This window comes from Gasterosteus aculeatus, chromosome 7, assembly GCF_964276395.1.
Source record: "Gasterosteus aculeatus chromosome 7, fGasAcu3.hap1.1, whole genome shotgun sequence".
NCBI classification, from domain to species: domain Eukaryota; kingdom Metazoa; phylum Chordata; class Actinopteri; order Perciformes; family Gasterosteidae; genus Gasterosteus; species Gasterosteus aculeatus.
This window is the reverse complement of record NC_135694.1, coordinates 8467979-8493091: the sequence shown is the minus strand read 5'-3', so window position 1 is coordinate 8493091 and position 25113 is coordinate 8467979. Positions and strand designations below refer to the sequence as shown.

General features: G+C 44.5%; 1 protein-coding gene across 2 annotated transcripts in view; it reads left to right on the top strand.

Moving 5' to 3' along the window:
- pcxb (pyruvate carboxylase b) overlaps positions 1–25113 on the top strand; it is a 202432-nt gene that overhangs the window by 87636 nt on the left and 89683 nt on the right. For both annotated transcript variants that reach the window (XM_078106395.1, XM_040182101.2), the window contains one exon: positions 5718–5900. In XM_078106395.1, coding sequence (XP_077962521.1) covers positions 5718–5900 — 183 coding nt within the window. The remainder of the gene's footprint in view (positions 1–5717; positions 5901–25113) is intronic.

The following is a 25113-nucleotide window of genomic DNA, read 5'->3' as shown; positions in this document are numbered from 1 at the left end:
ATGCGCGCTTGGTCTTTCGGCGTAAACAATGCCTCGGAAGATCAAAGTCTGATAGTTTGGGGAGAAGAGGAGGGGGGGTGAATGAGGCTCGGTGACAGTCTGTGAAGTGGACACGCACACGGTGAAGGGCACAGCAGACATGAACTCCACTGCAGATTGCTCGGAGAGCGTCTTTGGGAGCTTTTGCTGTAACTATAAGGATCTTGGATCCACTTAAGATGCCGTAGTAGTAGTCGGGCCATCAACATGTGCGGCCCCGATACGGGTTTCTATAGTAAAAAAAACTGTTTGCTGTAAACCACCTAAGACCCATATCCAAGGTTATTCATCTTCTCCATTTCTCCAGTTATTTTATAAAATGGATAAGCATGCAGCTTATTACCTGGTCAAATATTCAAAAAAACCTATTTGGTATCCAGGCCTCAATCCATTTTCCATTAGGTGTTCCCAAACTTAAATGTTACAGTCCCATATTGTTGCTCTTTTGAGATCATTTGGAACAAACTCCGTATCTGTTCTGGCTTAAGAATGAAGTAAAAACGTAATGTAGATCGACCAAAGAGTGGATCGGGATGTAAAACAGAGTCCAAGAGTAGTTATCCAGTCGATGCCGTACTTCGACAAGGTAATTCACTCACCTTAAAGTTGCACCAATCAGAATTTACATAATGACAGTTGATAGAAGGAGGTCTCTCATTGTGACGAAACGCACAGAGATTTACAGTCCAACTCAGACGCCTTCCTTCATCATGACTCCAAATGAATGCTAATGACGGCTGGAGGACTTTGCTTGTTTACTTTCTAGCCATAACATCATGTTTTCTGGCCTATTTGTGGCAGTATTCTATGCAACGGTTATTGTAGTTGCTAAAATGTGGTAAAATGGAAGTAATTTTGTCATTAAAGTAGCTCAGGTGTTGAGCACCTCTTCCTGAATACAGCATAATGAAATTATACAGTCAGTATCATCTGTTAATCTTGTAACTTCACATTTCCTGCTTTTGGCGTTTCCTTTTAGTTTTTCACTCACACAATACGTTTTGATATTTCAAAAAGCCATCCAGAAAAATACATGTGCGTCAGTGGGGAAATGTTCTGTTATCTCAATTCCTGTAAACAAAAATATATATTTCTTTTCATTTCCTTTTTGAAAACCAACAGCCGGCTGAGCAGGAGAGACTCTGCATTGTGCCCGTGGCAGCCCAACGCACTGCCATGCAGTGCCAGAGAAATACACCACTGACCTTCTGAGGGAAATGGTTCTGAGCAATGGAGGCAGGTTTTAGACAGCGAGATGGTGACAGGTGAATAAAGTAAAAAGCGGGAAGACGAAAGAATGACCTACAATAAGCTGACAATGTGAGAAATGGACGAGCCAAAAGTCAACTGTGGCACATTAAAGTGTCGTGGAAGTTATTTTCACTTAGCTAGTAAAGAGCTGGGAAGCTTGGGTACTTGGTGTGTGTCTCCGGATTAAATGGGATAGTGAGGACATTACCGAGACCATTTCACTGGCCTTATAAATTATTCGTATCCGGAGAGCGTGAGCGAGGACGACACCGAGCCCGAGTGAGAGAAGAGAGGGAGGTTTGCATGCTGGACACCTCCCTCGGCTTGAACGAAGCAGACACCTTGACTTCAATTATTAATGTTGGATTTGGCTTTTTGCAGTGTGTGTCTCTCCACATCTGGCGAGCAGATCTTTGTGGCACTTTCTCCTCTGGTGGTGTTGTGGCACCATTTCTCTCCTCTATCTTAACCCGAGGCCACAATTAATATGCCTATTATTCACAAAGGCACGCGGAATAAATGTGCATTGTCCCTCGTTAGAACACAGACGGGAAAAGTAAATATGGACTTGCGCTTGTACTCGAGTGTAAAAACCTATTTAGTTCATCAGATTTAAATGTCGGAAGTGTTCCTACGCGGTGCATTGAGTGAGTTTCAATTTAACTACAACCACTAAGCCCATGCAGGAAACACTGCAAGCCCTCACTTTTAATATGTTTTTATTAGTGGGTTTTTTTCCTGCTTAACAAACTCAACGAGAGTGCGTCCAATAACCGAGGCTCCGTTTCGCATTTCAGTTTGAACACACAGCCCATTTCTATAGGTTTGTGCAGCAGCGTGTGACTGCAAACATCTGTCTTGGTGCACGTTTGATTAGTTCCCCCCGAGAGGATTGTTTCACGCTGAAAAATCTGAGGAGGAATAATTTCAGCCAATATTACAGGGCAACTTGTTGTCTGCCTGCAGGCTCGTGTGTGCACGCGCAGCTCTTTAAATAGTGTGCTGCAATATTGTAACATATTTCACTGCGTCTCCTCGGCCTTTCATACAGATGCATACACGCATTGTGGGAGCACTCAAACTCGTCTTCCGATTTATCACATTTACTCACTTAATGCCATTGTGATGGTTAATGTATTATTTTTTTATTTGCTTCCTCAACCATACAGACACACACAGTACACCTCTGACTGCGAAGTGGGGATTGGTTACATCTTACCCGTTGACTCTCTGTTCCATTTCAATTCTTTCTTTCTTTCTTTTTTTTTTTTAAATTACCATTATGGTAATAATGAACAGGACACAAAATGTAGCTGCCCTTTTCACCGGCCATCTGGCCTTGCCGTAGGACCTCCGCCAGATTACAAGCCCTCTGCAGTTTTGTTTTATGTCGTCACAAATGGCCACGAAACGATCAGCCGCTGAGAATCCAAATCTGACACGCTTGTTTGCGAACAGCTGTCTTTAAAATTGTTCAGCTGTCTTGTCTTTTCGTAAGTAATCACAACTGACAGCGTAAGAAGCACAATCTCCCTGCTGGGCTTTAAAGAAACAATCTGAATTTTAATTCATTTCGGCTGACTCGGATCGGCAACACTCCCCCAGTTGGCACGGAGCTCCCAGATGTGAATCTCAACACTGTTGGCTCTAATAATTTAATTTTAAAAAACTCCAGCTGCTTTTGTGGGAACAGAAGTGCCTTCGAACGACTCACTAAGCCACCATCTTCCCGCTTTTACAACTGCAAGGTGTTGTTGATGAAAGTGTTGGCCTAAAAGTGCTAAACTGTGTGATTCCTGCCGCTCCGTCGACTTGTGTGGCTGTAAAGCCCGAGTGAGTCAGAGCGAGGAGCACCATCCGTCTCCATGTGAGCAATGGTTGGTCTTTTTACCGCGTAGCCCCCCCCTCCCTCTTTCCCCCGTCCAGCAGCTTGATAAACACATATTAAGCACCGCTGCGTTAACTGCAGACGGAGAACGATTGTAAGAAAATATGAAAGAATATATAAAAACACAAATTTCCTGTGGGCCTTTGGAGATATGCGGATATATAGATATATAATTTCTGTCATTTGTTCAGAATTTAAATTTACAAAATGTACGATGTCAGCAAGTTAAATATACCACATTAAATGCATGAACAATATTTTTCACTCTAAGTGTTGTGCAAATTACCCTCCTGTGGAGAGTGATTCCATTCAAGAATGCAACAAGTATATTTTGAACAATCGTCACCACCTAAACCGAAGCACTCGATACGAAATAGAAAATGTTATTTTGTATAAGCACAGCTCTTGAAGCGTGTTAAATAATAAACTGCAGTATCACAAAGGCAATCTTTGAAAAAATCCATGCCTCAGATATGAGTGCCACAACTACTCTTTTCATTTATAAACAAAAGCCTTCAGAGTGGCTTTTAATGTTATAAGCAGCGTTATTTACTTAGATTACCAGAAATTGCGTAAAGCGTCTGAATAGCCGAGTGGTTTTAGTGGGTGTCATATTTTCTCCCTGGCTTCGATTCTGGGCAAGGCCACTTTGTTGCACGCAGGCGGCAATCTCCAGGTCCAAAAAGAGAAGCCAATAAGGAAGTGCCTTTTAATTTGTGTTATTTTTAATGGCCAGCAGAGGGTGACTCCTCTAGCTGCTTGAAAATACGTTTTGTCACTTGGGTATGATGTTCATTTTTAAATGATCGTCCAATTGAGGGAAAACAAGCCCATAAAGCACGCGGTGCTTTTTTGGCGTGGCTGCTTTTTGAATGATAGGCCCCTACGGTGGCGTTTTCGGCCCGGGAGTTTTCTGTGTTTTAGTCTTAGAACTTCAACCCTTTCACAGTGGGCAGTTCAATAAAAGTTAACGGTTTTGGTTAGCTACTAAATCCGTCTTAGACAGTGTTTGGCTCCACCCTCTTGTGTCACTTACGATTGGCGCCAGTGTGGAACATCAAAATCCGATGACCGATCTCAAGTCTTAAAGATCAAAGTGGAGTGCCGAGCCGGGAGTTGTGGCTGTGAACCTTGAAGCAGTGCGGCGGTGTCGAGGCGTTGTGCGTCGAGGCGTTGTGCGTCGGCAGTCATACTCACGGCAATTTCCTCTGCCTCAGCATCTCAATCATTTACAGCTTAATGTGGGCAATCTCTTTCAACTCTGCCTCCATTTTATGTTAAACTCCTCCCCGGTGAAGGGCATTTCTATGAATATTTTAAATAAGTCTAAATTGAAAGCTATATTTACATCCAGTCATAGCAGTCATCTAGCATCTTTCATGTTCAGGTATATTAATGCATAAATGGTTACATCCTGCTGAATCCTTTTCAGGTGTTTAATGTAAGTTTAGCTGCGGCTTTACGTTATTTGTGTGTTGTGGATTCGCTTTGGCTGCTGTTCAGTCAGCCGTTCGTCTTCATACATGTTGCAGCATTTTTCTTTGAAGACAATGATACCGAATTCTCTCCGAGCCATCGGGGATGAACAAAGAGGCATAAAACGTTAAGGTTAAATGGTGAGTTGTAAAAAGGAAAAAAAAAAGTACTGTAATAATACCATTGGTAATAATGGTTGGCGGCTCAGAATATCTACAAAATATCACCAGCATTTCACCAGTGTGGCACAACATTGTTCCAATTATGATTTCTACTTCTCATCCTCTTGCAGCCCTCAGGGGACTCCATATGTTTTAGTGTTGGACAATCATCTCCTCCCTCTGCTCTCCTGCCAAGTGATTTGGAGCGGTCTCCTCTCCTTCGCTCTTCACTCATGTCCGTCTGCCATCGCGTTCCGAGCGTGGGCCGATTCTTTGCTTGCGTCCTCGCCTTCCAACACAAATGTTTTACATCCACGTTACAATCGACTGACTGGCCATTAGAAAAGAAATCGTTGAATGATCTTGGGATATTAGAGTTGGTAGGGAGCGTCAAATCTTGCACCATAGCATAGAAATATGGAACTGAGAGTCTCAGAGAACCATCTGACTGCGTCTTGCACGTTTTGAGAAGAACGCAGCATTTAATTGGAGGTGGCTTTTGGTGTTTTTATCTTGCGATGACCAGGTGGTGGGTGATGATAAAGACCTACGTAGAAACATAAGCCACCAGCACGCACTGAATGGCTGCATGTAAACCGTACTTGTATTGCGCTTTTCTAGTCTTCCGACCACTGATTCCCTGCCCATCAGCAGCTACGGTCCACACCACTCCCAGTTGTACTGGTATCTTAGGCCACATCAAATTGACGAGTGTTTTTCCACTCCACTGCTTTTCCTCTCATAATTATTTTTTCCTTTTTTGTTATTTAACAATTATTGAAACTTGCAGGCCTTCCGTTGAGAATCTTAATTAAGACTCTTATTTTGAATGTATGTTTTCAGGCTTTTATTTTCACACATGTTCCATAACCATCCCCCTTCCTCTGCTGCCTCCCTTGCAGGTCTTCCGGAGCGGTGAGGGCATGGGCATCCGCCTGGACAGTGCCTCGGCCTACCAGGGCGCTGTCATCTCACCCCACTACGACTCCCTGCTGGTGAAAGTCATCGCCAGCGGGAAGGACCTGAACACGGCGGCTTCCAAGATGAGCCGAGCCCTGGCCGAGTTCAGGGTGCGAGGGGTCAAGGTAGGACACTAAAGCCTCTGTGTCGAAGCAAAGGAATCAGAAGGAGCTGTTGATGGTTGGCTCCTGGAGAAACGAGTGATGCGCGACATGCTCCTTTGGTGCTCCCGTTGTATTGTTCTGCTGTGAATGGGCTGAAGAACACAGTTCAAACTGCCTTGTATTACCACAGACATCTCTGCGAATAGTCAGAGGCCTCTGGTTTTATCATCAGGTGCAAACGTTTGTTGATGCAAGAGAGTAACATCAGCAGCAACTGAGAAGACGTGTTATTAAATATAATGAGCTGCATGGGTTGTTCGTGTACCGTTCATGTGCACTAAGATAACAATGTCATAAACACCTGTCAAGACACCTTTTTAATGGGCTTATTTTCAGCTCTTGTCTCACAAATGGTCTGTATTTATGGGTTAGTATGGCACAAACAGACTAAACTCAGTCGGCGCTGTGCCGACATCCTTCTTGGCTTATTTGGTTTCGTGTGCGTTTGGCTAATTTGTCAGTGAGATGACACCAACCAGCCGTGCTACAGTTTATAAAAGTTAATGTTAAAGTACTCTGTGGTGTTCTACTTTGTTTAGGCTGCCAGTGGATGGTTGGGTTAGACAAGAAACAAGCACAGAACTGACACATTAGATGTCTCTTATGGCTATCATTCAGATTTCTCCTTTCTTCTTACACTTCCTTTGCATCCTGGATATTTTAACCCCGCACTTGAATTGGAATGAACGGTTTATCTTGATCACTGAAGTAACACGTGCATGGAGCTGAACAAGAACATTTGACTTATTTCAGCTCAGCGACTCAAGGTGCTACATCTTCTGGGTATTATTCAAGCTACAAAGAGAACAGTGCATTAGGTAGCCATGAGATGTTTTTTTTTTTTGTTTGCAATAAACTGCAACTCCGTAGATGATTAACCATTTCCTTCCAAGGTAAAGCTGTCTTGCGGTCAATTGTGTTTTTGTTGGGACAACTACTACAGCTACAGCTAAAGTGCAACATTCCAGTCATTAATCCACCTCAGTGTGATCTAAGCCAAACCTGAAGTTTCATTGATGACTTAAAAAAAAAAAAAAAAAAGCTTTTCTTTGTGAATCCCATAGCAGTGTAGCAGAGTAGTGTTCTGCTGTGCTGGAGTGAATACTCGGAGAATGTCAGCAGTGGTTAATACAAACTGTTTGTAGATAAATGCATCAACAAAGTGCCAGAACAAAGGGATTCCTGTTGCTCGTAGCGATTCCTCACGATGAGATGAAATTGGTTCTTCCAACTCTAATTTCTCATCTGACCTGGAGTGCACTTTGCAAAACTACCAACACAGATGCAATGGGCAGGGTTCTTCTTTCTGATGGAGCGAAAGTGTTTGACGTTAGCGAGGACCTGGTCGTGGACGCTGTCCTCGCCTCTATAGGTTATGTAAACGCACACAAGTGTCGGCGATTGAAATATCTGTACAAAAGTGTTTCTGAGCAAAAACTGGATGTTTTTTTGTTAAGAACTAAAAGGCTAATGAGGGCGTCGTGCAGCAGACAAGGTCTTGGTGCATATGAGTGCATCAGACTTTGAATGGAGTCTTTTTTTTATTCTGCAAGAGTGATCTGATGCCAAAGCTTTGTAGCGCATTAATGCCAACGGTGAACCTTGAACAGTTTTACCGTCACAAGCGCTTCAATTACAGATTGCCGGCGTCAGGCGGGGACCGTGGCAGCTCTATCGTTTATTGTTCCAGTGTTAAAAAGAAAACAAAAAACTCTGTCCTTGCTAAAATCCTTGCCTATACACATTTGCATTTTGGGTTTTCCTGTTTTGTCAGCTAGTTAACTGGAGCCATCTAGCATCCTAAATTAAAGCCTGTGCGTGATGAGCTTTCTGCGGTGAAAACCACTCGGGCTTTGAATCGTGTAACAGACCAGAACTAATATGTCGACTTTTTAAAATTCTAGTTTGAGAGGTGATGTCCCCAATTCCCATTCAGTTATCTGTCTTAACTCATTTCATTTATCTGATATCTTGTGTATGAATCGGCGCACAGAGCTGGTCTGAATTGAGCCTTGAGGAACCAGTACTCTCTCTGCATTGCGTGTCTCCTTCCACATGAACACAATGAAAATGTCCAGAACAAGAATTGCGGCCTGACGTTTCTCTGCGATCGGTGGCCTCGGGAGAGCGGCTTCCCACCGGTGACGTACAAACCCATCGCAGCAGAGCAACAAATCCAAGGACTGTAAATGCTTTCGGTGTGCGCTCACAGAGATGTAACGCGGACATCCTACAAGGCTATTTCTTCTTTCTCCCAGAGAAGAAAATGGGGCGGCGGTAAATCTGAAACCGATAACACGGTGCTTTCCGTGTCATCTTTTGAGTGCGGCACGGCGATGGGCGTTGTAATTCCTCGGAACGTTAAGTACAGCGCAACCTTTTAAATTCCAGTGAAAGCCAGAAAGCAACAACTGAAGTTTGAATGACTTGGTTGACACTTGACGACTTGCTGCGCTCCTCTGTTGTGTGGAATTATGTTTGGCATTTCAGAAAAGCTTTTGTTTATCTCCTGTGTGTGTGTGTGTGTTTGTGCGACCGTGGGTGCGCGTGCACACAGGATGAGTCATGAGGATTAAAATGTCACAAAAAAGAGCGAGAAAGAAAGGGGGCGGGGGGGGGGAAGAGTGATGGGCAGGAATAAGTGAGGGCATATGTGGCAGGAGGGTAGATATAGATGGATGGATGTGGGGGGAAATGGATAAAAGGGCTATCAAGATGAAAAGAGTGTGACATAGAAAGTCAAGATGGCGCGTAGAGGCCGTGTCGTGTTCGGAGTCTTCAATGCCGGTTGAATTTACGACGCGGCTCGTGGTTTGACGCGCGGCACATTTGGGTTCGTTTGAACAGACGCATCGGGGTTCTGTAGCTGTTCTTCCGGTAACCGACTACGATGACTTAAGACGTAAGAAATCAGCTTGTTCTCGACACTGAGATCCCAACAAAAAACTAAATTCTCTGCCCAAATAAATTCATTTCTGCCTACCCTTAATTGCTAAGCTTGTCATGCTCTTAGCAACAGAAGCCCACGCCTGAAGTAATGTGCGTGGGGCCATTCGAGAGTCTGAATTTAAAGAGCGGAGGCTGTTCTCCTACCACATCCGGCGGGGACGTTTTCACAGTAGTTTGTTTGCCTGTTTAACGTGTTTGAGGGAAACGCCACCACCTGGATTTTCTGGGTGTCGCATGGGCCAAGGACCAATTGCATTTTGGAGCCGAATGCCGAATACTTCTGCAAATGGCCTTTTGCTTGATGAAGTCTGCCATCGACAGTTGTGATCTCGGCTATCATCAAAAAAAAAAGCTCTTACACGACACCCATTTTCTCGGTCAGTGAGTGAGTGCTCTTCCAAGCCTTGTCCTTCATACCGGGTCGCAGGGGGGCGGGAGTCAATCCCAGCCAACATGGAGCCAGAGACCGGGGTACACCTTGGATTGGTCGCCCGTCAATCAAACAAACAACCATTAATTCTCACATTCACACAGTCATTTAGAGTCACCAATTAGCCTAATCCCTAAAGCATGTCTTCGGGAATGTGGCAGGAAGCCGGAGAGGACCCACGCAGGCACGGGGGAGAACGTGCAGACTCCACACAGAGAGGCCCTGGGTGGCACCTTTGTCTCCTCGCCAAATCATTTGACAATTGCTTCATGTCACTGCGGGTCAGGGAGCATCTGTCTCGTGCGGATGGCGCATCACCGAGGTTGATGGTTTGTCACGTGAAACCAACTAATGACGGAATAACTAATGAGCTCGGGAGCAGGCGCGTAATCCCCCGCTGCAGAACATCAGATGGTTCATTTGGATTCCTGGAACTACGTGTGTGCGCGTGTGTGTGTGATACTCTTCAGTGTGTGTGTGTGTGTCTTCAGAAGTTATGACACTGGGGGCTGTGCTTAAGGCCTTGTGGTTTCATCACTGTTTATCTTGACACCTCATCTGGAATTGTGTGTGTGTGTGTGTGTGTGTGTGTGTGTGTGTGTGTGTGTGTGTGTGTGTGTGTGTGTGTGTGTGTGTGTGTGTGTGTGTGTGTGTGTGTGTGTGTGTGTGTGTGTGTGTGTGTGTGTGTGTGTTAGTTAACCTGTGGCGGGGTGTATTTGTGAACGTGTCTTTACAGTGCATGTATTGTCACGTCAAACTAGTCTTCCCCTCATTTGTGCGTCTCCCAGCCAAGTTAACAACTCAATTCTTTTTTTTTTTTCTTTTCTCTTCTATCGAGCTTTCCTACTTTCTCAGCCCTTTGACGTCTTTCTCCTTTCATGAGCAAAGTTGTCGTTGTTCTCTTGTATTTATCTCTTGTTTTCAGATTCCTCAGCTTCCGCTTAGCAGTTCACTGGCTTGGTTACACTTTATATTTCATGAATATTTCAAATCTGAGTTCTGTTTTTAGAATCCCTAACATTTGTCAAATCCACAGTTGCATCTGAATTGTGCTGAACTGTAAATACCAAAACATTTATTTATTACAAATGAAAGTAGTTTGTGCATACTTCATAAATCCCAGCTTTTCTTACTATAAACGTTATTGGATTTCTTTTTTTTATAACAGTTTTGGGGTGAATTTGAACAATTGTGCAGAGTAGTAAACAATTAAGGTGAAGTATTGCAGAAGGACACTGCATTGCAAATGGCTTTTTGAGGTTTTTAGAAAAAACAAACATTCACAATATTCGCTCCACATGGTTGTTATTGCAGAGTTTTCAATCATTTCAGAACAGGCCGCAGCGCGTACAATAGCAGCATGGCAACAAAGAACATGGCCTGTGACGACTTTGGTAAAAGCTAGTTTACATTTTTTTATATTTGCTTTGTCTGTCCCTCCGGTGGTCGAGCCATGCAGTTTATTTTCAATAAAATAAATAAATCTATAAAGCCTATTAGACTGAAACGCCGCTCCACACATATTTAAACACAGTATACATTGATTACACACTACTCTCCGCTCAAGGTGGCTGGTAACAAGATGCATCCTCCTCCCCATTAAACTTTGTTTGCCTCGTGTGAACATTTGCGTCATGTCTCAAAGCAGGAAGCGCTGATCCTGGATCGTTCTTGCAGGGTTTACAAAGAGGAGGGGGAGCGATTGGAAGTCCACCTCATTCTACCCTCCAGTAGGAGGAATAACGGTTATAGGCACACATCAGACAACACAAGCCGTTTTTGTCACATTTCTAGTCCCACACGCAGTCAAAGAAAATGACACACTAATGTGCAATTTAGGGGAGGGGCTGGTTTATCAGTCAATCTCTTCTTCGCTTTACACCTCTAACAAACCACTTGTTACCATCCAGTGTGGTAATTATCTGTGTGCGTAAAGGGATTGCGTGTTTGTGTGTGTGTGCAGAAGTGTGCTGGGAAGGTCTTATTTAAGGGAATTAAATAAAAGATTAAGAGCATGCAAATCCAAACGAGCAGAGAGAAAGAAGTTGTGTCATTAGTGAGCGAAACCTGAGGAGGAGAAAGCAGTGGATGAATAAGTTGACACTAATGGGGAAAAATTACCGAAGGAGAAAGATAACTGACAGGCACACTTGTTGAGCCCTCGTTTAGCAATGAGGCAGGCGGACTTCTAAAAAGTCTGAGGAGTCTCTCAAAGTGTGAGCTATAAGGCCTTAATTTAGGGGCCTGAAGCCATTCAAACTCCAAAGGTTTACGTACTGTGCCGCTGTTCGAAAGGTGAAAAGGCATCTTTCATCATCGACTTTTGCCGCCTATCTGCACCACTTTGCCACAAAACAGTCTTTTATACCAGTTGAAAGGTGCGATGCATGTTTGTCAGTTACGTTAAAATCACAACGCCCTGCCCACTATCAGATTCCCCATTGGATTGTACAGGCGTTTGTACATTGTGTTGTCAAGATGGACGTGTTTGTGGAGCCACCGTCTAACATTTTAAGCCTCTGGGTGGCCGCGTCCCGTTGAATCTTCCTGCTCGACGTCGGCCTGCGCTCTTGATTGAGCCCGTTCGTGTACTAGCTAGTCGGCGCGGAGCGACCCACTACGAGCACGTGAAGCTCAATTACTCAGAAAACAGCTGTTTTTATGTGGGAAAAACAATGTCACACACGCAAGCATATTCACCCGAACGCGAGTCAGCGGCTGCAACTGCCACTCCAGCTTAAGAGTTTAGTGTCGTGTAGCCTGCACGCAGGCTCGCTAAAGCGACGTGTCAACGCCAACATGACAGATGTGCTCAGAGCCGATATCGGAAACTCGCCGGCGTTCGCACAAATTTTCACATGTGCACAGACACACACCGGGTTCTATCTGCTTGGTGTCGACTGGGACTTTGAAGCCATAATCGGGATTAAACGGCTGGGAATTTGCTGTGACGAAGCAAAGCGGGGGTGCAGGGAGGAGAAGAGTTGAGAGAAATGATTTAAGTTTGACGTTGCCGGAATAAGAAAGAAAACCCAACTAAGGTGACGACGGGCGGGCCGGAGAGGTTTCCGTTGGAATGGAAGTCTGTGAAGCTCTGCAACGTGTGAACGCGCTCATCGCCGCCTCTTGTTATGATCCTCCAGAGACTCATCCACGGCTGTCGCTCCCGGTTTGATTTGGCACCTTTTTGTCGGCGTCGTGTGTGCAGGAAAGGCGTCCTCTCCACAGATAAAGTCTCCTTCCATCTTTCAATCCAGCGTGTCGTAATTTATTCAGGGACTCTTTGTAGTATTTTCTCTTCAGGCTTGGGCTTTTAGACTTCTTGTGACATTCTCATTCTGTTTTTCTCATTTGCACCGAGGTGCTAGACGGAAAAAGCCGGGGACAAGGCGCACTGCAGAGTTGATGTCGTATGCAGAAATATAATGGAAATGATGTTTTTTCCTATGAATGGGTTCTTCTCTCGCTCTCTTTCAATCCGCCAATCTCGCCTGCTTTAAACGCTCGAGTTCCGCCAAGTGCGCGTTTAAAAAAACAACAAAACGGGAGCACAGTCAAAGGCCCCCCAGAAGCCGACTGGACGCCTCTGTGAATATTAATTATTAATCAAAGCTGGAGGTGGACGAGGCGGGGGACAGCGGGGGGGTGGAGAAGGCCACAACCTTGCCGGTGGGAAATCTGATCAGTCTGGCGAGTGGTGCACTTTCCGAGGAGACGGGCGATCTGTCACGGCGTCTAAGCCGGGCTTTCGTCGCCGCTTTCTGATATCACACCGGGAACATCTGGTAAAGGAGTTGAGGCAGAGTATCAGGAATCACTTATTGCCATAATATGTCAGACATACAAGGAATTTGACTTGCGGTTGGTGCATAACAGACAGTACGACAATGGACGACAAGACAACGTAGTGCAAGAGGAATAAAATAAAATATAAAGCTACGGGTTAGTAATATAAGGCTATGGGTTAGTTTAAAAATAAAGGCATAAAAGTTAAAAATGATAATGCGGCGCGGCAGGACACCAGGTGCGGCAATGAAGAGTTAAGAGTAGGCGCAAGAACATCTGGTACGTGCCAACATGGGCAGTCATTTATGTCGCCTCCGTGCAAGTTAATGACCAGTCCCCTCTCAGGAAGTGACAGTGACCTCGGGGAAAGAGGGGGGCGGGGGGAGGGGAATGCATGTTAATTAACTTGAGACCCACTCTTTACCCGAGGGAAGCAAAAAGTAGCAGTTTCCCAAATCACTGCATGACGTGTTTGTTAAAGAGTCTCAGGGGGAGCTGGTGGGGGCCGAACCACGGTTGAATGTGCCTTTTGAGTTTGAGAAGCGGTGTTGTGCGAGTGCAGCGTGCACAGTCAGGGATATTGAGATTCAGCGTGCGACGGGCATGCAAATGCAAACGTTCTTGCACTCGCACTTTGCACACAGGAGTAAAGGGGGTCCAGGGGGAGGTGGGAGTTTTTTAATTAAGGGTCGGTACACATGCTGATTAATTAATGTGTTCCAATACACTCTCTCGCGCGCACACACACACAAAGATAAATAGAATCTGGCTACAGGACACTTAACACACACTCAAGGCCGCTCATTCTCATGTAATAGGGTGAACAACAAACAACATTATATAAGGTTTTTATGTTGGAATAAATGGTTTTATCCACGTTCTTCCAGAATACCGTTGTCGCGGTTTCTTAGGTCACTATCGGCGGCTGCGGTCATTGAAGATTCTCAAATGAAGCTCATCAGCTCCGATAAGCGATTGCCTTGTTATTCCAGTCACATTTGCCGAGTGAACGAAGCGCTTCTCCCAGCGGTTCATCTCCAGGGCGCCATTCAATGCCACTCTGGTTTATTGTTTTATGCAGTAAAATCTGACTGCATCTGTTTCTCTTCTATAGTCTTAATGTGTGGAAACCTTGGAGGCAAATACGATCGGTCAGATCTTTCAATTTTGCTCATTAAAAGCAAAGCGGTTTTCTTGTTTGTTTTTTTATTTCACCAGAAGTGCCACAAACACTGGAGCAGGAGGTATTTTTTATTTAGAATAAAAATGGCATCATATACCCCCTTATATGCTATTTGACAGCTGGTCTAGTTTTTTTCTTTCTTTTACTTTCTGTCGAAGCGTCTGGCAGCCCAGTAGCACTGACTGTTTTAACGTTTCATTTCTCTATTTTTCTGCCAGAGCCCGAGGTTGACCTTCTTAATAAACATGGAAACGCCTCGGTCGGAAAGCCTCGGTTTCTGCTTGTCAGGCTAAATGATGGTCTTTCAGCACAGCTCATCAATACATTCATTTGCTTCTTCACCCCCATCCGTCAGTCAGCCACTCGTTCTTCCTGTTGTTTGCAATCACAGGGCGCCACAGCCGCACTCTACAAGTGAGCGTCAACAGGTCGGACGGGGAAAGTGGTCAGTGGGGTGAAGGTAGACGTGGCTGAGCCCAAGTAGAGTTGTTGTGGGCTGTACAACTAGCACACTGCAGCCCCTCCGGTTCAGACATTCACCTCGTTGAAGCCCGGAAGAGGTGACATGTTCACAATCGTGTTGGACAAAGCTTTTCGGACTGGCACTCCATCTCAGAGTCTAGTCTGCTGGATCGATGTTAATAAAGGGGAGGGAGAAAGAAGACTGAAAGTCTTGAGCTCTGTCAGTGGTCCCTTGAGGCTGCAGCTGATCAATTTGCTGTTTTAGGACCAAATCCATGGTGAATACGTAAAGTGAGTTGATGATGTTGAGGTTGAGCAGGGTCAGCAGATGTGCCATTCCTCCATTGGATGAGTTTCAAATGCAACATTTCTTCTCAAGAAGCTCCTTTAGCCTGTTTACAGGGGCCCAAAGGTCCTTCTTTTAGCAAAAATCAATGTCCACAGTAATGTATTCTTCACTGCTGTGTTTTTATTTTCCTGCTGTGCATGTGGTGTTTTAAGAGGTGGAAATGAGTAACGGCCTGCTTTGCACACAGCAGCCCCTTGATCATCGGATGCATTTGGTAAAAAGTTAGCTCTTTACTGAGGCCGCAGAATGCTATGCCAACGGAAATGTGACACTGCAGCACAGCAGGGTTTGGCACGAGATCATTTACAATTAGGAATGCGGGGACTTTTCAACACACCCGAAGCCTGTGGGGCCCAATGAATCAGAGCAGAAAGGGAAATGACTGGTCAGAAAGGCCATTCCCCATCTTCCCTTATAAGCTGAAACCACATTCCTGCAAGAAGTACCTTAAATCACCATTTTGTCCACATTATATCACATTAGTTCTCCCTCAATTGTTTTATGTTAATGTATATAATATATATAAAGCTTCTTCTACTACCACATTCACTGTGACTTTGGATAAGAGCATGACTATAGTTTGAAATGGAACATGCCTTGCAAAACCTTTTTCTTTCGCAGCTCTCAGCAGACATAATTCATCCTTACAGAGATAATTGGATAAATACTTTGCTCTCCTGTCCAGACTGGGAAAATAATTCAAATAGATTAATATGATCACAGCGTGACGTGCGGTGGAAAGGCTGGACTCGAGGACTGCAGGTATCTGCAGGCAGAAACGGATTCAGACGTGTGGTAGTTTGGGGAAACAAATACAGTGTACCAGATATTTATCAGGAATCAACGGTTCTGCCTGAACAATCACACATTTCTTTGCCAGACTCTTGGCAGAGAAAATGCTAATTTGTTGATTGGGTTTGCATTGTGCTCGCTGCTACTTCAGCAAATCAAACAATGTAATCACATTCAGATCAACGGATAGAAACAAACCAAACAAGTCCAGCATCAGAAACAAATAACATGTTTTAACTTTCACATTAATGGTTTGAGCTAGCTGGAAAGAAATTAAAAACGTATCTTTGTTCATAGAGAGGGAACAATAGAAAAAAACATGGAGGCTGAGCAACAGAATGGAGGTTTGGTTTAAAATAGTGTTTCAAGATGAAGAAAACCAGGGTAAGAGTTATTAGGAGGGCTGGCTAAATATTCAGAACAGGACGGTGAGGAAAAAGAGAAATGACTGGTAGAGTGCTTCCTGTTCCAGCTGCTTTAATGGCTGATCGAGAACAAAAGTCTTCTTTTCTAATCCCAAGGAGTTTAATTACGGCTTGGCCTTTGCCAGGTGTTTGGATCAGCTAATGTCTGGGTTCATTAATTGTCAATTAAAAGCGCATCAGGTACAAGCTGAGGCAGCTCTCAGTGCAAACATTTATTAAAGTAGAATCCGTGTCTGCTGCGCTCAGACGTTTGACAGTCAACAAGCCGAATAAGATAAGCACAGGTGGTGAAGTTTTGATAAGGACTGAAGATGGATTTAGGATAAGACGCTCTTAAGGCAAAGCGGCATTTTCTTATCGGTGCTTTTCTCTGACGGGATCGGCAGCGTTTTTGTTCTGTAATGCAGGATGAGGGGGCTGAGTATCGAGTGAGCGAAAGGACTCATATACATGCCTAAATGGTGCTCCGATCAATGGCAAGCCAGTGTTTGGATAATCCAGACTTTTTAAAGCGATACAGCGCGCGCTTCCACGTTTCTGTTAAAATGCACAAGAGTGCGAGGAAGCAAATTTGTTTTACGTTGACAGTGATTTTGAGCTTAACTTATTAATGCGATACTATTCTCTCTTGCTCTTCTCGTCTGCTTGTTTTGATTTTAATCTTAGTTACTGATCAGTGTGGGACCATGTAGGGAAATTAATATTTCCTGCTTAAATTGATTCATTCATCAAACCGTGTTATTAATATTTAACATCCAGCTAATGTAAAAATCAGACTCCCCTCTCCCAAAACATATTTTTGTACCTTTCAAGGTTTGACATTTTGTTTTTCGTTATTTTTAAGCAATGTCGATATTCAGATGAAAGATAAGATACAAGCATACTCATCAGGCCACATTTGATCAGGCCCAAGGGTCCCGCTTTTGTGATCAATAAGTCAGGTCAGCTTTCAAAGGGGTCGCTGTCATGAATAACTGCGCTCTGCCTCCTTTCAGTTCAGGGTCCGATTGTGAATACTGTGGAGACGGAAGCAGCAGCAGCAGTGTGGTCCGTACATTTTTCGGGGAGGCAGGATAGTGGAGACACTGTTAAAGGTCCTCTGTACGAATGTTCTCTTCTTGTTCCCTCCTCTGGGGCTCTTTAAGGGGAAAATTATGTTCAGTCAGGACTAGTGAAGGCTGCGATGAGCGTCCCACAGTAGTGCTGGACTGCGTAATGAAATTGGTCAAGCGGCGGTATTTGGGTGTTGTGCAGCACTTAGTTGTCAGTACCGCTGTGGTTTGTTCTATTTAAAATGCACTTGAACCATCATTATGGGGACTGTGTGCGTGCATATAAAGGACTGCACATTCATTTGGTTGGTCTCCCCTGCTCCTGTGCTCATTTCATTTTCCTGTCATTCACTGGCTTTATTTCTTATTTAAGCAGTTGAACGGTATTATTTTCTTAAATTCTTTGCCTCTTTTTATTCTGTTTCCAACATTATTCCATTTCTTGGTTACCGGTAGCAAATACTGATGTTGTTCTCATGCATGTTCTAATGCTCAAAGACCTTCATGTTTATGGGTTCGTGTGTAGGATTTCAGGCTTCATGCATGTTCTAATGCTCATAGACCTCCATGCTTGTGTGTGCGTTGGGGGGGCGGCCAGCCGAGCGGGATGCTGATCTCTGCTGACCTTTCCCGTGTGCGACTGACGTTGGCAAACGCGGTTTGACACGTTTTCATCCGTGTGAATAGTTCCCCCGACGCATCTATCCGTGTGCATATGTTACATTTACACCTCTCTGAGTGATCGCACACCGCTGCGCCTCCCTTCTGAGCCTTTGGGCGGCCATCTGTGCGGTCGGGAGGTTTTAATTATATTCACTGTGACGCGAGCGCTGGATCCAACCCCTGCGTGCACAGAGGACGCCTGGCGACTGGGTCAACGGCTTCGTGGGCGTACAGCGGCGCTCAGCGAGGTTACAAAGGTGGAGTGTGTGCGGGGACCTTGTTGCACAATCTGCAGGTGTTTGGTGGCCCACAGTTCACTGATGTCTGTTAATGATGGGGTTACTGGCAGTCGACCAGCAGGCTTGACTTGCTAGGGAGTTAAACCTCACTATTGTATATCTAACAAAATGCTAATGCTCTAGTTAAAAACTCTTCACTGGTGCGTGGGAGCTGCTGCCTTTTTATATCTCGTCTAACAATGAAATCTCAAAAAGTCTCTTCAAAGTGTGAGCATCCTTCAGCCGAGGTGACGCATCGTGTAGTCGCTGTTACCCCATCCGCGGATGGAGGCGTGCTGTGGCATCGGTTTTCAGTTGCAGAAAAAATATTTCATGGTTTATACCTTGTACAAGCGGCGGCACAAACAAGGACGCTGATTAAAGCGCACCTCTTTTTTTTGAACCCTGCATCAGTTACTGTTTGTGTAGGTAACTGAGCCTAAGTATATTATTACTATTGAGCCAATTCAAAATGACTTGATTAGTTTATCTCCTTGTAACTTAAGCTGAGTAATCACATGTGCTTCATGTTTTCAAGCAGCAGTTGTGCAACATCCAACATTTCTGTTATCACATGAAGCTACAGAAGTTCAGAATGTTTTTTGTTTTTTTTAATGTGCAATGATGGCAGGAGGCGTCTTTATCTTATTTCCCTCTACAAGCGCCTCTTTGAGTTGCATTCTTTTCTCACTTAGCAAGTGGTGTTTATTGCAGCAAGTGGCAGTGTGCGTGTAGAGTCCTATGATCAGTGTGCCTGACATCTCTGTTTGCAGTCGAACTCGTGACATCTTCACGGAAGTGAAAGTAATGCGTTTGCTTTGGCGCTGCTGCTGAAAATCAACGGGACATCGTTAAAGCTTCGCTGCTTTCCCTCGTTGACTCGACGCCGTGGATGTCTGGCACCACTTTGATCCCAAGCAACCGCGGCTTAAGATGAAACGCGTGACGGTGTGCGGCCCTCCAAGCCGCAGATATTCTATCTACAGCCCTCCCCTGGAGTGACATGAGTGACGGCCCATTGTGTGAAACCACTCTATTTTCTCTCTCCATTTCTGATTTTTATGAAAATTTTCCCCAAAGATCTGCAGAGTTGTTCTGCTTTAGAATGCCTTGCATAGTTTGTTATTAAATAAGTCCATTACACCGTCTGCTTACAGATTGAAATGAAAATTGGGTTTTATATTAGATCTAATTGTTGCCAGCTGCCCAAGCAAAACATTTTGAATACCTCATTTTTCACCCATCTTATGGGATACCTTCTTGCATTTAGCAAGACAAGTTATGTGCATGTCCACAAAACCCCATTGTCATGAAGTGTCTGGATACCAGAGCCAATGAAACCAGGAATGATCCATCCTGAGTTCACCACGTTTCAGCTCCCCACAGGTCTTCCTCAGGCAAAGAAGCAATGCAGTGAAATGTTTTGAATCACAAGCAATGGAGCCAGGGGCAAAGTTGTATTGTAAGACCGACCGCATACTTACTTTGAGTAAAGAGTATGTCAATCATGCATTCCCTCCAGTGTTGAGAAGTGTTGAGCCATTTGTTAAAACACTGGTAAAGGCTGTTGGTAAAACGTTGGTTTGTGATGGTAAATGGTGTGTTGGTCCAGAAATGGGACCAGGTGTGTGTTTATTTTTTAGCCTCCCTAATTAAGCATCCACAAGGGCAAAAGCTGCTTGACTACTGCCCGGGTTTGTCTTCTGTGGACATTTTTTTCTCAGGTTCTCACATTGACATGTGGCTTTCTCCTCCTTTGCTTCTCTCTCACTCACGCACACACACACACCCTCTCGGAAAAGAAGCCACAAAGTCCCACTCTCTCCCTCTGATCAGGGGTCTGTAGGGAGCCCGCAGGGGGGACGAGTCGGAGGAGTGGGTGGTAGCTTTGCCACGGGGAAGATGGAAGGAGAGAACGAGAAGTGGGAAACGATGAAATGAGGGTAAGGAAGAGAACAGTGAGGAAGGGCAGTGGGCGGCGATGGTGAGAGAAGCACTGAGGAGCAGGAATGGACCTGCGGTGCTTGGAGATAAAAAAGAAAGTGGGGGGAAAAGGAGAAAATCATATCTGGGACGAGGCTAAGGGAGAGGAGGGGGGAAAAAATAGCATTCTGAAAGGAAATGGAGAGCAGGGAATGACACATGAGTGGCGCAGTGAGCAGTAAAGACATGCAGGGAAAAGTTTTCTGAGAGAACCTGTCTGAAGCGACGCGCTGGAGACACGAGCTAAGCGACGGATGTTCGTGGAGGTGAAAGAGATCGAGGGATGGAGTGGGAGGAAACCACTGCAAACAATCACAGGACCATAGAGAGCAATAGGAAAAGAGCTAAACGAGGAGAGTGGAAATTGGATAAACGATGAGGGAAAGAAGATGGAGATCGGTTTAGAGTGGTGTTTCACACAATGAGACTATGAAAAGTACCTCTGTAGCGTCGCAGCTGACATTTATAATGCAACCGGCTGTACGTTTCATGTAAGTAGCAGATCAATACAAACACCTTTTTTACGTTAACAAAAATTCAAACAATTATTCGGTTTGTATTGCACAAAAGATCCTCCCCTCAAACAAGTACAATTCACATTCTCTGGTCCGTTCAGACGTGTGGAGGACGGATCCCCTCAAAAAGCCTGATCGGTAACTTGTACTCGCCCGGCCACTAGCTGGTTTAGAAGGGCAAGGTGACACCAAAGCTGCTGGGGGGGCTTCTGTTCCCACTGCGATGAAAGAGAGCACTCATAGCGCTGCAGGGCACATTGGATAAAGAAGTCCAACAAAGGTACCATCTTCTGTTCCTGCAGCCTCCTGTTCTTTTTTTTTTTACTGCCAACCGTAATAAGAAAATAACATTTTGGCGAGATTTACTCTTTGGGGAAGTCATTTCTTTTAATGTGAACCTCAATGATTCGTTGATTAGTCTTGATCCAATCGGGTCCCTGTGGACTAAGAGTTCAAAACCATTTTGGCTTGTGTTCAAAGCTTTTTGTGTTCAAGGCTCATTCCAAACATGTTCCGCAGAATGTTGTTTGAGGCTTGATTCTTCCAATTTTGAGGGAAACTTTGTAAAGTTTTCCAGGCTGTCCCAGTCCAAGGAGAGAAGTTGGATGCCGTAATACAAATATGCCAGAGATCTCTTTCATAAGCATCGTTCAATTGTAAAAGATGCACATGCCCCAAAATCTATGGCATGAAATGAAATGGAATAACATCGAAACATGGCACAACACAGCTGTGCAATATCTGTCGGACACTCTGCATATATTATAAATGCAATTATACCTTTTTTTTGTGGGTTGCAAATTGGGGCCATGAACACGACCATCTGTGTCATTGTCGGGGCTGCGGCCAAAGGCGATGCTAAGATGAGATCCTTCAAATATTGGTATGGACAACTCTGTCCTCCCCCCAAAAATCTATAGGTCCATATGGGTTTACAAACGGCGGAAAACTTTTTCCAGGCAGCTGTTGAGCGAGAGAAATAAAAGAAGCGCTGAGTTAGTGGAGCTAGTGTGGAGGAAATGAGAGAATATACAAAAGACTGAAATAGAGAAAGATAAGGTCAGCGGGACAAATATGAAATGCCAAAATGTATTTGGGTGAAACAACAAAAGCAAAAGAGGAAATTTTCTACCAAATTGCATGAGAGGGTAAATGGGGCAGTGCGGATGTGGAAGGCAAAAGAGGGAGTGACAGTGAAAGATAATGGAAAAAGAATCAAGGGCTGAGAGAATATATTAATATTCTGACAGTATTGAGAACCAACCCGATATTTACCGTCTAAAGAGCTGAATGGAAGTAGTAAAGAGCCAAAAGACAAAATGTTGCGGTCATGGAGGGGTGTCGAATGAGGAGGATACGATGCATTAAGGAGACTCAGTTTAACTGTTGTTTCTCCTCCATGTCCCCTCTTTGTCAGCTTTAATCGTCATCAATTTTCTTTTCACATCTATTCCCCTTTTCAAGGTACTTTGACTAGCAGGTCGCCATCAAATGACCTCGGCCCCCTGGAGGTAGTTAAACCCGCACAGACACTGTGTCTCCAGTATGGCTGCAGTTTATAAAAACTGAGCACACTAACAGGAGGCTCTCAATTTTACACTAATTGAGCGCAGGCTTCCTTTCTACCAATGTCTGTCAGCATTTCTCGGGACCCAACAAAATTGGCTAAAGATAAGAGGCCAGTTATGAAATGATGATTTCCCTCCCTTCTGCTGTCGTTGAGCTCCGGTTCTCCTCCTCTTGTATATCCAATCAATCTCTTAATCTACAGCCTCTCTATCTCCTTATCTTTCAGTCCGCTTCCTCTACGTCGTCTCCACGCTATGCTGAGTCGTCGGGTTCGAGTGTCCCTGCCATCATGGGATAAGAACCAGTGTTGAGGGAGACGAGCGGCTTGTGCACGTCTTTCAATTAACGTTGCTTCGAATTAGCACATAGATTTGATAGCAAGGTAACGGTCTCTCATAGACTGGCATTGTCACACAGGCGAATACATATTTCTCATTAGCTGTGCAGTCATCACTCCAGCCTCGTTTCACCTATGCATGGTTAACAACAATTGCTGACAGAAAAGTGCCCTGGTAGTCGTGGATCTACGTGTTCCAAGATTTGTACCCAGTCAAAATGCCACCATTAACATGATAATATCCAGCAATAGAGCTGCATGATACTTCATTAGCTCATACATGGAAATCAGAGCTGTCAACTCCTACCAAAAAAACTGACGTTCAAACTGTTGGAATTATATCGGATCACACGGATACAATCTGAAAAATACGTCTTTGGGGTTCCAGCAAATTTAAATCGACAGCGTAGCTGTAATCTCCTCCCAGCCAGAAGACTGGCACCTAATGGTAGAAGAAGTAGCACAGAAGGTCAGATGTGAAATAGCTTAATTATATTTTACTGAAGTGAAAGAATAAAATCACTTAAGTTTTTTATATCATTTGTTGCTGTTAATTTAACAATAGCAATTTCGCTCCATCACACTCGCTTCATATTCATAAAATTGCGCTGACGATTATGGTTGAAGCGGCGATTTAGATGTGAAGCATAGTGATTCGCACTCAGTCTTTGGAGGGGCTGTAATCACTCTAAATGCAAAACGCTAACTCATAGCATCACATTTCTGATCCGTTCCTTAAAATTCCCCAAGCATTTTGCACGAGGGAGTCGAAGGCAACAGATCTGGTCTCAGGTTTAGTCTCACAAAAATAAATTTACAAAAAAAAAAAAAAAATTGTTTAGGCTATTTATTCATGAATACCGAGAAAACAACCTTGATACATATTGTTATTGAGATATTAAACAATCCGTATTGTGAGAGAAAATGTCCCTGTGGCCCGGCCCTAATTAAGTTACCATGCTAATATTAATTAAATCAATATTCAAAATGAAAGCTTAATTTATTCTCGTGGGATGACGGGGCATTAAACATTTTAGTTGAATCTTTTTTTCAAGCATATTTTCACATTAATTCATAAAAAATAGTCTTTTGATGTCTGATTATTTCTTTACAGTAATAGTCTTGTCTCCTCTCAGCAAAGCCTTGTCCCTGTGTGTTACCACGTCTTGACTTATTAAATCAGTTTGTGCCTCGGCCAAGTCGTAACATGTTGAGTCATGTTTTAAAAGAACTCTGGGATGACCTTAGACTTTTCAGCTGCTTTTGTATTTTTTATGTAGATTGCTGGGTTAGGGTTAAGAGTCAAGAGCTCGACTCATTTCTTCTCACCGCATTTGCGACGCTGCTGCGCGGTTGCCATGGAAATGTCATCGATTTTGTAATCTTAACAAGGTGTTCACCCTGGGTACACGTCAGCAAGCTTCAGAGCTGGTCCAACTGGTTTCTAGTGTGACGCGGGGCTGAGCCTTAATGCACCCTGAGTCAGCAGTTACTCAGCACGACTGCAGGGAAATGCATCATACCTCGATCATAACGGCAAATGTCAGAGCAAGTCTGACTACCGGCCGCCGTGGCCCCCCCCCCTCCCCTCAGGGCACACACGCCGCTGCCACAAGCGCCTCCTGGTGCCTGTTTTCTAAGGTGGGTTTATGTGTGTTACTCAGCATTTATTTTTTTAATTAGTCAAATTGGGCCAGGATTTTGCCTTCAGCGGTGAGAGACGCAGAGTGAGCAGCAGTGGGGGGGAGGGAAGGGGAGGGGGAGACAGCAGTGTTCTTGGTGCACTGTTTTCTGCCCGTCACGCACAAGTGCACACACACAGACTTCCATTCTCAAAGGCAAATGTAGTAAAAAAAAAAAACTACAAACTTAGGTGCTTCAAATCCAATCGTCCTCTAACCTGATGTCCTGGGACACGCACTCTTCCTCCCTCGTCTCTGTTCTTTATTTCCTCTGGTGTCCCCCGTTGATGGCCTCCAATTAGGACACTGAGCTCGGTAACCCTTTTGTGCCCCCGCCGACTCCCCGCCCCCGTCTCATTTGATCCCCTCGTGGTTACCGGATATTGTATCTTCCTGCTAATAAATTGTGGCAAAGTACTTGCGTGACAAAAATAACACCGACTGAGTGCGCGCACAGAGCGAGTGCACTCAGCCGCAAAAACACAAACGCACAAACACACACTGAAAGCTAAACACGATGACCTTCCTTCAATTCTCTCCTCGACCTCTTTTGCTCTTTGTCTATTTGTCCATCTCTAGTCGGCATTCTCACATTGCTCTCGGTCTCGCTCTGCACATCTTTCACATGTGATCTGGCCAGCGCCTGCAAAGGGCCTCCTAGGAAATGCAAACAAGCGAGAGGCGAGGAAGATGAAAACCGAACAAGAACCCCTCTCCCC